Source organism: Pogoniulus pusillus, chromosome 39 (genome assembly GCF_015220805.1).
Source record: "Pogoniulus pusillus isolate bPogPus1 chromosome 39, bPogPus1.pri, whole genome shotgun sequence".
NCBI lineage: Eukaryota > Metazoa > Chordata > Aves > Piciformes > Lybiidae > Pogoniulus > Pogoniulus pusillus.
Window position 1 is genome coordinate 2566099 of NC_087302.1, and position 13191 is coordinate 2579289.

Below are 13191 nucleotides of genomic sequence, written 5' to 3' on the forward strand. Positions count from 1 at the left end.
CGCACCCCACGCGGGTACCGGCAGCGTGTCCCGGGAGCAGTGGGTGCACACCCCACGCGGGTACCGGCAGCGTGTCCCGGGAGCAGTGGGTGCACACCCCACGCGGGTACCGGCAGCGTGTCCCGGGAGCAGTGGGTGCGCACCCCACGCGGGTACCGGCAGCGTGTCCCGGGAGCAGTGGGTGCGCACCCCACGCGTGTACCGGCAGCGTGTCACAGGAGCAGTGGGTGCGCACCCCACGCGGGTACCGGCAGCGTGTCACAGGAGCAGTGGGTGCGCACCCCACGCGGGTACCGGCAGCGTGTCCCGGGAGCAGTGGGTGCGCACCCCACGCGGGTACCGGCAGCGTGTCCCGGGAGCAGTGGGTGCGCACCCCACGCGTGTACCGGCAGCGTGTCACAGGAGCAGTGGGTGCGCACCCCACGCGGGTACCGGCAGCGTGTCCCGGGAGCAGTGGGTGCGCACCCCACGCGTGTACAGGCAGCGTGTCCCAGGAGCAGTGGGTGCGCACCCCACGCGTGTACAGGCAGCGTGTCCCAGGAGCAGTGGGTGCGCACCCCGCGCGGGTACCGGCGGCGTGTCCCAGGAGCAGTGGGTGCGCACCCCACGCGGGTACCGGCGGCGTGTCCCAGGAGCAGTGGGTGCGCACCCCACGCGGGTACCGGCAGCGTGTCCCAGGAGCAGTGGGTGCACACCCCACGCGTGTACCGGCAGCGTGTCCCGGGAGCAGTGGGTGCGCACCCCACGCGTGTACCGGCGGCGTGTCCCAGGAGCAGTGGGTGCGCACCCCACGCGTGTACCGGCAGCGTGTCCCAGGAGCAGTGGGTGCGCACCTCACGCGGGTACCGGCAGCGTGTCACGGGAGCAGTGGGTGCGCACCCCACGCGTGTACCGGCAGCGTGTCCCGGGAGCAGTGGGTGCGCACCCCACGCGTGTACCGGCGGCGTGTCCCAGGAGCAGTGGGTGCGCACCCCACGCGTGTACCGGCAGCGTGTCCCGGGAGCAGTGGGTGCGCACCCCACGCGTGTTCCGGCACCGCTGACCTCCCGCCGGGAGGGCTCCGAGGCTCGCAGCAGGGAGGTGCAGGGGGCGGAGCCGCTGGCGCCGTGGCGCACCGGAAGTGACGCCATCGCGTGGCGCCGGAGCGGGAAGGAGGACGGCATGGCGGCGGCAGCGGTGGCGACAGCAGCGCCGGCAGCGCCCGGGACGGCGCCGCAGGGGTTGCGGGGGTGGCTGTGGAGCGCCTACCGCTTCGCCACCGACCGCAATGACTTCCGCAGGTCGGTGTGAGCGGAGGGGAGCGGCCTGCGGGCCGCCGGCGGGAGCGGGGCCGCGGCGGGAGGAGGGCGGGCAGGAGCCGGCTGCGCTGTGTCTCTTTCAGGAACCTCCTGGTGAACCTGGGGCTCTTCGCCGCTGGGGTCTGGGTCGCCCGGAACCTGACGGACATCGACCTGATGGCGCCGCAGCCCGTCCCGTAGCTACGGTGCGTGCTCGGGAAGCGAGGGGAGGTTAGGAGGCCGCGGGGACAGGGACCGGGAGCGGCGCCTATGGAAACCGGCTCCAGTTAGCGGTGACCGCAGGTTGTGTTCGCGCTGCAGACCCCCCCCGAGCATGCCAGGGCCCTCGGGGAAAGGGATGTGGCCAAATAAGAGGTGACGATGGCAGGCACCGTAGCAGGGCCTGCTGTGAGAGGACAAGGGGGGGGTGGTTTGAGGCTAAAAGAGGGAGGTTCAGATTGGGTAGGTGGAAGAAAGGTCTGACACAAGGTAGTGAGACCCTGGGCCAGGGTGCCCAGGGAAGTGGGAGATGCCCATCTCTGGGACCGTTGCCTGTCAGGTTGTTCCGGGCTCTGAACTCGCTGTGCCAGGCTCTGTCATCCTTACACTGAGGGTGGTGAGAGCCTGGCCCAGGGTGCCCAGAGAGGTGGGAGCTGCCCCATGCCTGGAACCATGCCAGGTTAGCTTGTTTGGGGCTCTGAGCACCCTGCTCTAGCTGGGGATGTCCCTGCTGACTGCAGGGGGGGTTGGAGTGGTTGAGCTTTAAAGGTCCCTTCCCACCCAAGCCAGTCTGGGATGCTGTGATAATGAGCTACAAGAGGGACTAAACCCCAAGCCCACCCCAGAACCAGGTGAACTCAAACCTGGAGCTCTAAAGCCACTTCAAACTGCCACACAGCAGCAGACTCAGCTGGAAACAGCCTTGGCTTAACTCTGCTGCATTGCTGACCTAGGGAGGAAGGAGCTGCAAGGCAGAAGAGCTTCCCCCTGCCACACGAGGACCAGAAGGGATTGTGTTCAGCCACCACCAGCCCGAGCCTGTCCTGTTCTCCTCTGCAGAGCTGCTACTCGCACTTTAAAGCTGTCCTGCTTGAAGCAGTGACACTGGGTGGGGGGGGGGAGGGGAGAAGCTTTTCAGTGTGAGGAGGAGGAGGATTCCTTTCCCATTCTGCGAGGCACAAGAGTGTTCTTCCTCGAGGAGGTGAAGCCCTTGTGCATGCAGTCTTCTTCTGTACCCCCTTCTGTACCTCCCCCAAACCTAGCTGGTTATTAAATGATGAGACAAGGCAGGGGAAGTGCAGAGGTGTTCTTTTTTAATAAGAAAAGTTCAGCTTACAAAAACCAAAGTGTAAAAAGAGTAAAGATTTTACCCCCCAAAAAACCATAAAAAACCAGGATTGGTATTTTCACACCCCCAAAGACAAAAAGGAACAGAGCCCAGGCCTGGGTTTGTAGGCAGGACCCTTCTGCTACTCAGTCAAAGGAAAAGAACAAAACTCTTGACGAGCCCTAAGGTAAACTCTAACCACCAGAAGGTTTCCTGGGGAATGTCTTGGGTGGGATAAAGCTGGGAGAGGGCAAGGAATGGTGATGGTGTGTGGGAAGGAGAAGCCATTTGGTGTTGCATAGCATCGAGTGCCCTGGATTAGGACTGCAGCTTGCCCTTGAGGACTGACTCTAAAGCCTGGCTGTGGGTGGTGAGGCTGTTCAGAGGGGACGAAGCCTTAGGTGAGGCTGTCTGGGGGAGACAAAGCCCCATGCGAGGCAGGAGCTGTGGCTGTGGTTTACTCAATAGCTCCTTGAAGCAGAGCAGAAGAATTTCCCAGCCCTGAGTGATCTTGGCAGCAGGACTGCAACATGGCTTCAGATTCTTTGGACAGTTCTAAGACATTCTTAAGTAGTGCTGCCTCCATGACCAAAAACTGCCCCCCCCCTCCTTTATCTGCCTTCACCACCTGGTAAAGGTCCTTTAAAACCTGCTGGTTTCAAAGCAGATGGTTGAACATCCTGTAAAGAAATGGAGTTCTTTTGAAGTCTGGATAATCCAAGTTAGGCAGAAACGGTTTCTGCAGGAAAAGGGGATTAATTGGAACATGAAGTCATTTTATAGTTAATCTTTGTTTTGATTAAGATCAACACTAATCTCCTCCCAGGCCCTGGGTTCAGGCAGAGGGCAGTTCAGGCAGTTAAGTCCCTGAGGCTGCCACAGGTGACTTAGTGGATGTTGTCTTAGCAAACCTCAACTGCAGGCAAAGCTGCTGAACCCATGATTAGGAGCAGTGGGCTCACCCCGAGCTGCAGGACAGCCCAACAGGCTGCCAGAGACAGTCACTAATTAATTGGATTCCCTCCTCACTGGCTGCTCTGCCTGGGAGTGTCCTTGGAGCAAAGGCAGCCTCATGCAGGAGCACCGCCTGGGGAACATCAGCTTAAGTCATTAGTGACTTAAGCACCAGCAACTGGAAGCAGAAAGAAGAGGCCCTCCTGCCCCCAGGAGTCACTGAACCATCGGGAAACCCACCCAAGCTCCATCCCAGCTCCTCAGGGCAGCATTCCACTTCATACTTGAAGGAGAACTACTCATCTGCTCTCCAGCCTCTGCCAGCAGCAGCCTTCCTGCAACCTTAACTTAGAGCAGGATTGTTTTAAAGTGCCAAAGATTAGCTTTAATTCTGCCCTTGCTCAAGGCAAGAGTGAAGCTTGCAGGGCATTAGCAGTGTCCCCAGCAGCGTCCTGCCCCTGCCCATCACTCCATAAAGGAGCTCACCCTGGCAGCACTCCCCTCTGAGAATCCATCTGATCTTACTAAGCTGTCTCTAAGTCTTTTAAAGTACTTTTTTTAATGGGAAGGCAGAGCAGTAAAAAGGTTTTCCTGGAAACAAACTCATCTGCTTGCCCCCTTCCTGAGCAGGAGATGTAGAGAAGGGTTTGGCTTGAAGAGTTTGTGACTGCTTCACCAAAGCTGAAATCAAGCAGGGGACAGATGGGACCCAATTCTCTTTCAGGTAGGCTCCAGGTTGCCAGTGGTTGTTACTGCCATCTACACACCTGATAAACCAGGTGCAAGCTTGGTTTTCTCAGGGGACCATGATCCAGTTGGAGCAGTTGGAAAGGGGCAGGCCTGGTAAGGTCACAGCTAATCAAGGTGAGGGGAGTGAAGGTGACACTGGCTGTGAGAACACCGCTGCTGGATGGGAGCTGTGGGGGTTGTGCAGCCCTAACGCTGTGTGGAAGAGGAGCCCCACAGGTGCTCATCCTCATCTCGCTGTGGTGCCACTGCTGGTGCACAGCCTCAGCCTGCCCCTGCTGGGACACATTCCTTAGCCTTGTCTGGCCACCCACATGGCTCTGATTTGCACTGACCCAGCTGCAGGCAGTCCAGGGTATCCCCGTGGGACGGAGATGGTTATCCCAGGAAACAGCCAGCTCAAACACTCCACCCTGCCCACGCTGAGGGGATGTGGTGGTGGCTCATAGCAACATTCAGAAGCCTCACACTCCCAGACATGCTGACACAAAGTGACTGTGAAGCAGCAACAGAAACATGAGGAGGCCTTCACTATTGCAGGGCTTGCTTTGACAAGCCAGGGCACAGCTCTCCAGCATGGACAAAGAGCAAACTTACTACCTGCCCCCACCACTGGCAAGGTGTTAGTGCCTCATTGGGTGATTTTAGCCTCAAAGTCAGCACATGTATCCACCCCTTTCTCATTTCCAGTCAGACAAAGTGTTTACAGTGACACTATGGGCTGTTAGTAGGCAGCTCCTCTATAAAACTTGAGACTTTGGGGCCCTGTTCCTCAGGAGCTGTAAAATCTCCTGGGAAAGCAGCAGTTTTGCCAGTCTGAAGCTACCAAGCAGAGAACGTTTTGGCCATTACGCCAAGAGGAGGTGGCTGATAAGGAGACTGTGTTTGGATTTGGTTCACGGCCATGCCTGCAAAACAGGCTGTCCTGTAACACCCCCTAGCAGCTGTTTCCTGTCTCTTCTAAACTTAGATCACAGCTCACTGCTCTGCTTAGTTTTGTTTTTACTGCTCCCTTCGTGCCCTGCCCCCAGCCTGCAGAGAATAAGTACAGCAGCTCAGGAAGAACCTTGTGGGTGTACACACACACTGCTCTAGCTGCTTCTGTGTCTGCAGCAGCAGAGCCTAACTCTGGAACAAGGCAGGGTTGGAACTAGATGAGACTGATTCTGTGGATTATTCTCCCTGTGCATCAGTGTACTGCAGGATTTGAAGCTGTGCCAATGAAAGGAGGGTCAAAAGCTGCTTTAGAGGCTGCCACTTGTCAGGCATGCACTCAAGTGGGCTCCACTGTCACCGTGAGTGGTAGGTTGCATCTTCCTGATGGAGAGAGGTAAGAGGCAGTCAGAATTTCTGGCAGCCAGGACACTATATAACAGTGCCCAGCAGGAAGGGAGCATTTGGTTTATGCTCAGAGAACAGAAGCTTGGGGCAGCAGACAAATAGAAACCCAACAGCATAAAAAAATGCTATACGCTATAGCTTCCAAATCAAAGCTAAATCTTACAGGAACCTCTCACAGTGCTGCAAAAAGCAAGTTTTCATTTACTTGGAAGCAGAATTTCTTCCTTCCCCTATCAGGGCAATCACTTCTCTGACTGCAGGACCTCCACATCTCTCAGCACAACCAGGCTGACCTCACACACATGGGAAAGCTGCTCGCATCCAAAGGCCTCCCCAAGCGAACGCTGTAAGATCTGCTTGGGCAAAGAGATGTGGCAATGGCTACAGGAGCTCTCCCAGCTCCCCATCTGACAGCTGCAGGACTAACCTGAATTCAAACATTAATGAAGAGGGAACAAAAAAACCACCCCACTCAGTCAAAAGATGAGTATTTGTGGTGAAGAGCCTTGGCTCACTGCAGGAGCAGCTCAGGCTGCGGCAGGTTTTGAGCCACATCTTACAGCAACAGGGCTGGAATGGCTCAGGGACACAACAAGCAAAGCTTAGAGCAAACCATGACTGTCACTCACCCTCTGAAAGGGTGGACAGGCCTGGAAGGACAAATGAAAGGCAAAACCAACAGTCTCCCCTTCCACCCAGATGAAGAAGGCAGTGTGAAGCACAATCTTCCCTTTTCTCTTCCAGACACAGAGTTTGTTTTGCTCTAGAAGAGAAGCCAGTGTCTAGCTGAGAATCACAAGCACTTCATTTTTCCTTCTTTCAGGAATACCAGCCTCTACCAGTGCTCAGTTTCCCCTGCAGTCAGCAGGCAGAGTTAACTTGGATTGGATCTCAATTTGGCCTATTGCTTTTTGATTAGTTTTAGTGACTGGCAGCACACACACACCAAAAAATGTCCCCACCCCACCCCCACAGCAATTCCATAGATAAACATACACAAGAAATCCTTCCAGACCTATCCAAGCAGTTCCCACAGGACTGTTTCAACCTGCTTCTTCTCTCCTCCAAAATAAAAGAGAGCATGTGGTCTCAAAATGCTGCTTCATTGTCAAACAGACATTTTCTGTGGGCTCAGAAAGCAGCATCTTGCCCAAGCATAAAAGAAAGGGGATAAGTTGGAGGGCAGAGCAGACCCAAACAACCCAAATTGGATGTTTCTTGCTTGCTGGGCTCATCTCTGCGTGGCAGCAGTGATGAAGAGCAGCCAAAGTAAGAGCAACCAACTTGCCCATAAGGCAGGGGATTAAATGCTGTCAGTGGGAAGGGAAGAATGGGGCTTGGGAAACTCAACTTCCTCACCCTGCCTGTGTGTGATGAGTAAAGGTCGACAAGGATAAAAGAGGGAGGGAGAGCAATGAGCCTTCCAAACTTCTCTGCCTGCAAATGGAACCAATGCTTCTGAAGAACCTCCTGGTTTAGATTACTTCACCTTTAGTCACTTCTGAAAACAACCCCAAACCAAGAGCAAAAGCCATCCTGGCTCTTTGCAGCTACATATTCAGATCAGATTAGAACGTGGAATGTGAACAGCCAAATCCCCAAAACCACCTGAGGAGCAACTGCAGGCCAAGAAAGGGCTAGAAACAGTCAACTAAGGCCCTGTGTTTGTCCCAAGAACTCTAAACTCAAGGTGATTACAGACACAGACACTGTGGTAGCCTTTCAAACTCAGCATGGAACTGGAGATTTAAATACATTCCTTCCCTTTATGTCCCAGCAGAAATAAAGACTTCCCAGGCTGCTTTCAGTGAGTCTGAGCCTTGAATGAGCATTTCCACTACAGAACCAGTGACAGAAGCCAGCTCCAGCTCCCACCACCCCATTCCTGAGGCAAACAAGCCACACTTGTCAGAAAGTGGCTCCCACACCACCCACTTCTGACCCAGCTGCACAAGACAGGGCTGAGACTTCCTTCTGATCCTGATGGCAAAGTTATGCCAGCAGAAGCCTGTGGTATCAGCTTTGTTTTTGCTGCCACTGTAAACAGACGCAAGACACAGGAACATTCTTGTTTCATCACAGGGGTTTTGTTTTTAAACACACTTTCTTCAGGGCAGAACTGGTTTAAAATCACATTCCCAGTGAATTTAGCTGCCAATTCAGTTCAGCCCAGAGAATAAACCATCGAGCACACACACACACACACACAGAGCCCCAGTAACACTGAGAGAAAGAGCTGCTGACAAAGCTTGCCAGCTGCGGGTCGGCCCTCGACTGATGGCAAAGAAATTGGTGTCATGGAGATGGCTGAGGCCTGAGGGAGTATTTTTGTCTGGTGGAAGAATGTGAACCGTTTTCACCAGCTCTCAGAGCAGTCAGCTCCTACCCAAGCACCCTTCAAATGAACACCTGGGTGTGCCTCAAAGCCTGGAAACCTGAGTGGCAATCAGAGGGGAGGGTACCGTACCTGTTCCTTCTGGGGTCTGAAATCAGCATCATTAGGTACAGAAGGGTTTTGCAGCTTCTCTTTCCTGGTTGTGCTCATTTCTTACACAACTCTTTTTTTTTGTTTGCTATGAGATGAGAGATACAAAGCATCAAACTTTTCTCCTTGCATTTCCTCAGCAGAACTCCACACCCAGATGCTTTCAGAACATCACTCTGCCTCCAGTCTTACGTGGCACAACTGCACAGCTCCAGATGCTTTTCCACCCGCTCCGGGTAGCAACCACGATGCTCTGAGCCCCCTCCTGCAGCCAACCTTTGTTTTTGTTGGGTTTGTTTGTTTTGTGGCTGGGTTCCCCCTCCCCCCCCCCAACAAAGAGGAAAAAGAGGAATGCCAATGGGTTTAAAAACTGAGACTGCTGAGTGAGTCACAGAGCTCCCCCATCATGGCAACGTCAGTCTTCTGTCCTTGTCACTGGGTTTGGACGGCACCTGAGCTTGGAGTTGTTTTTCTGAGATCCTTGCTTTGTCCTGCACTGTTCTTTGAGTGTAAAAAAGAATGTAGGCCTGGGTTTTGCACACCTCCTCCACGCTACATACATTCAGTTTGGAGTCGTTGCAGTGGACCCAAAAACCTAAGGAGCAGAGGGAGAAAGGAAGCATTAGAACGGGAGGCAGAATTCCTCCTGAATGCAACTGTTCACAGGCAACATCCACAGAGAAAATGAGTAAAGGAAGATCAAAGGCAGCTCTTATCTCTTCCCCTGTTATTGCCTTGGGATGGATTTTCTACTCTAAAACAATTCTGATGGTTTCTGTGCTGTTACCAGAGTTTAGAAAAACCAACTCATAAATTAACCCAATGTATTTGATAGCCTAAAAAAACTCAATTAGACAACCAAACCCCCCCCCCAAAAACAACCCCAAACCTAACTTCCCTGGGGACAGCCAATTTGTACCTCTTTCTCCACAAGTCAGAAGGCAGAGTCAATACTAATGGAGCTACAGAAAAGAGACTGCTGGAAATTCACAACCCCCCTGCGGATGTTATTCATGAATGGTTCCTGTCCAGTTTCAAAACACTTTCTGTTTATCTCATCATCCCAAGGATACTGAGAAAAGACACCCAGCTGGAGCAGCTCCACAGAGTTCCAGCTCAAGAGAAAATGAAGCATTCATGCTGCTAATAGCAGCAATAACAAAAAAGGCATTCCCCCCCCCCCCCCAAAAAAAGAGCCACGAAGCAAAGAGCAGCAACCTGAAGCTTTCTGCACGGGCAAAAAGACCCAAATCATCACAACCAAACCAACTCCGACCTGCTCCCAGCAAAACTTCCTGGGAAAAGAACTACTGAACGTCAGGAAATTTGGTTTCCAACAGCTCTGAGCACAAAAGCTAAGGCACACACCACGAGTTGCTTGCATTTTTGTTTCCCCCAGAACAAGGCACACGCACCTCCCTCTGTGTTGTAGCAATATGCTGTGTAGTGTCCTGAGCCAAACCCTTTCCCGTGATGCATCACCACAGCGGAGAGGTCATAGACAAAGGTCTCTTTGTCAAGAGAGGAGAGAGAGTCCCTGCAGCAGTAAGGTTCCATGTTTAATACCTGGTCAAAGAGGACATGGACCCCAATCTTCTCACGGTGATTACGTTCAGACCACCTGCAAACACAAGGGCAGGAATCAAAGACTGGGGATGCTGCTGCTTGGCTGTGGGGAGATGCACAGAGAAGTAGCCACAGCTCAACAACTGGGAGGAGCTTTTAGGGTCAAGTTGGCATTGCAGGAGTTAGTTGAGGCAGAGGAAGTGTCATGTAGACATGAGGAGGAGTTTTTTCACTGTGAGGGTGACAGAAGACTGGAACAGGCTGCCCAAGGGAGTTGTGGAGTCTCCCTCTGTGGAGGTATTCAAAACCCACCTGGATGTGTTCCTGTGTGATCTGCTCTGGGTGATCCTGCTCTGCAGGGGGGTTGGACTGGCTGAGCTTTGGAGGTCCCTTCCAGCCCCTGACATTCTGTGATTCTCTGAGTTTTTCACACAGTCACAGATTGCATTGGGTTAGAAGAGACTTTCCAAGGTCAGCTTGTCCAAACCCCCTGCAGGCAGCAGGGACACCTCCAACTACACCTAGCTGCTCAGAGCCACATCGAGTCTGATCTTCAACATCTCCAGGGATGGGGCCTCAACCACATCCTTGGGCAACCTGTGACAGTGTCTCACCACCCTCATTGTACAGAGCTTCCTCCTGATGTCCAAACTAAATCTCTCCTGCTAAAGCAGGTTGCTCAGAGCCCCATACGACCTGATCTGGAATGGTTGCAGGAATGGGGCATCTCCCACGTCTCTGAGGCCAGGGTCTCACCATGCTCAGTAGAAAACATTTCTTCCTTAAGTTGTCTGCAAAGCTGAACAAATACCCCTGGCACAATTCAAGGCAAAGAGCATTAATGTTTACCACAGCTAACACTGTGAGTATGGTAGGAAACATCACAGTGTCACAGTATCACCAAGGTTGGAAGAGACCTCATAGATCATCAAGTCCAACCCTTTAGCACAGAGCTCAAGGCCAGACCATGGCACCAAGTGCCACGTCCAGTCCTGCCTTGAACAGCTCCAGGGACGGCGACTCCACCACCTCCCCGGGCAGCCCATTCCAGTGGCCAATGACTCTCTCAGGGAAGAACTTTCTCCTCACCTCCAGCCTAAATCTCCCCTGGCACAGCCTGAGGCTGTGTCCTCTTGTTCTGGTGCTGGCCACCTGAGAGAAGAGAGCAACCTCCTCCTGGCCACAACCTCCCCTCAGGTAGTTGCAGACAGCAATGAGGTCTGCCCTGAGCCTCCTCTTCTCCAGGCTAACCAATCCCAGCTCCCTCAGCCTCTCCTCGTAGGGCTGTGCTCAAGGCCTCTCCCCAGCCTCGTTGCCCTTCTCTGGACACGCTCAAGCATCTCAATGTCCCTCCTAAACTGGGGGGCCCAGAACTGAACACAGCACTCAAGGTGTGGTCTAAGCAGTGCAGAGTACAGGGGCAGAATGACCTCCCTGCTCCTGCTGGCCACACCATTCCTGATGCAGGCCAGGACGCCCCTGGCTCTCTTGGCCACCTGGGCACACTGCTGGCTCATGCCACAAACAAGCTACTGGTTATAACCCAAGTAGTACTCTGAGAAGGCCTCACCTGTCCAGTGTGGGTAAAACATTTACACACATAGAATCATAGAAGTGTTTGGTTGGAAGAGACCTCTAAGATCACCCAGCCCAACCATCAATCCATGGCCACTAAACTATGCCCACAGGTGTCATGGCCACATGTTTATTGAACACTTTCCAAGGATCTCCACCACCTCCCTGAGCAGCCTGTTCCAATCCCTTCACCACTCTCACAGTAAAGAATTTTTCCTCCTCTCCAAGCTAACCCTCCCCTGACACAACTTCAGGCCATTTCCTCTCCTTCTATCACCTGAGAGAGGGGAGAAGGCATTACCCTGAGACAAGTTGCAGGTCCACACTAGCCACCTCCTTCCAAAAGCCAGAGCCAGGTCCCTTCCCTGCCACCACAAAGTGTGCCCCACTCACCTGAATCGTTTAAGGTGCAGCCGGAGGACCTGAGGTAGTCTGTAGATCATTAACTGCTTCTTAGCTTCACTCAGAGCAAGAGGTTTAGGAGAAGACTTTCGCCGTTTGCCTACCAAAAAAAAGAAAGGATAAAAGAATAAGGCAAAGCTGGCAGGGTTCAGTTCATTTCCAGAAGGGGTAAAGAGCATATTCTGAGCTCTTTGCCCCCAGCTGTCCAGCTCATGTGCAGTCAGGATGGACACACAGGCAAACATTCCTTACAAATGCTTTCCCAGAGCAGGAACTTCTCTAGGATCCAAACTCAGCCCTTCAGAAGTCCTTTTAAAACCTTTCCACTCTGTGACAGAATCACACAATCAGATGGCAGCTTGGAGCTGCTCATGCTGGCATTTTGCTCTGAGAAACAGAGCAGAAATGTTGAGCTGAGGCCAGGACTGTTTTTAAGACTGAGAGCCCTGGAGCTGTTTAGTCTGGAGAAGAAAAGCTGAGAGGGGATCTGATCAGTGAATACAAAGATCTGAGGGGTGGGTGTCAAGATGAAGGTGCCAGGCTCTTTTCAGTGGTGCCCAAGGAACAAGGGGTACAAGCTAGAACACAGGAGGTTCAACCTCAACATAAGGAGAAACTTCTTTAGACTTAGGGTGACAAAGCCCTGAAGAAGGCTGCCCAGAGAGGTTGTGGAGTCTCCTTCTCTGAAGACTTTCTAACCCATCTGGATGTGTTCCTGTATGACCTGCCTTGGGTGATGCTACTCTGCCAGGGGGGAAGGACCAGAGGTCCCTTCCAACCCCTACCATTCTTTGATTCAAGAGGTGCACTACCAGTGCAGAAACAACACCACCTGACACTGTATTCTCTCTGCTACTTTGATCCCCTTACCCCACTAGCAGGAGGCACACAGCAGCAAGCAGCCCTAGCACAACAAGCTTAATACAGTCAGAGGAAAATACTCCCAGCTGAGTTCCATCTCTCAGAGGCTTTCTGTCTGCCCAAACCCAAACTGGAAAGGATGAAAAGAAAGAGCTTCACTCTTTCCACTGATTACTCTTTCCAGGACACTGAGCATGCAGCCATAGCAGGAGGCAGACAGGTGGCTGTCAGAGCTCCCAAGAAGTGTACCTGTTAATTAGATTTCTGCACCTCACTGCCCCAGCTCAGAACAGATGGGTTGGTCCTCCTCCATCACCTCTGACAAGCAGTGCCCACGGTAGTTTTTGGCACCTAGACACAGGCTGGTTGCTTCCCCCCTGGCTTTTTCTTTCAGCTGGTTAATGTTTCTTTAGCCATTTAGCCCTGGAGTAGCTGTGCAAATTTAGGGCTTTCACACAGAATGAAAGAAAAGAGAGTTAGGATGAAGCTGTGCTCATCCATACCAACACTTTGTGAAGGTTACTGGTGAATCAGGATCTGTTCAGATTCTATTTGGCTTTGTTTCAAGCACATCTACTCAATGATTGTTTCCTAGTGCTCTGTGGAGATGCTTGGTAACAGCTTAGCAAGCTGACAGAGGACAGCTCTCTAAAAAG

General features: G+C 53.0%; 1 protein-coding gene and 1 long non-coding RNA gene across 5 annotated transcripts in view; one reads left to right on the plus strand and one right to left on the minus strand.

The window, feature by feature from the left end:
* Positions 1 to 13191, plus strand: part of LOC135191541 (uncharacterized) — a 181163-nt gene that overhangs the window by 117354 nt on the left and 50618 nt on the right. The window lies entirely within an intron of this gene.
* Positions 7651 to 13191, minus strand: part of USP49 (ubiquitin specific peptidase 49) — a 37763-nt gene continuing 32222 nt past the window's right edge. For 3 of the 4 annotated variants that reach the window (XM_064173954.1, XM_064173955.1, XM_064173956.1), the window contains exons 5-7: positions 11666 to 11774; positions 9547 to 9752; positions 7651 to 8726 (exon numbers count right to left, since the gene is read on the minus strand). In XM_064173954.1, coding sequence (XP_064030024.1) covers positions 8536 to 8726; positions 9547 to 9752; positions 11666 to 11774 — 506 coding nt within the window. In that variant the 3' untranslated portion in view covers positions 7651 to 8535. The remainder of the gene's footprint in view (positions 8727 to 9546; positions 9753 to 11665; positions 11775 to 13191) is intronic. The other variant, XM_064173957.1, reaches the window with a different exon arrangement.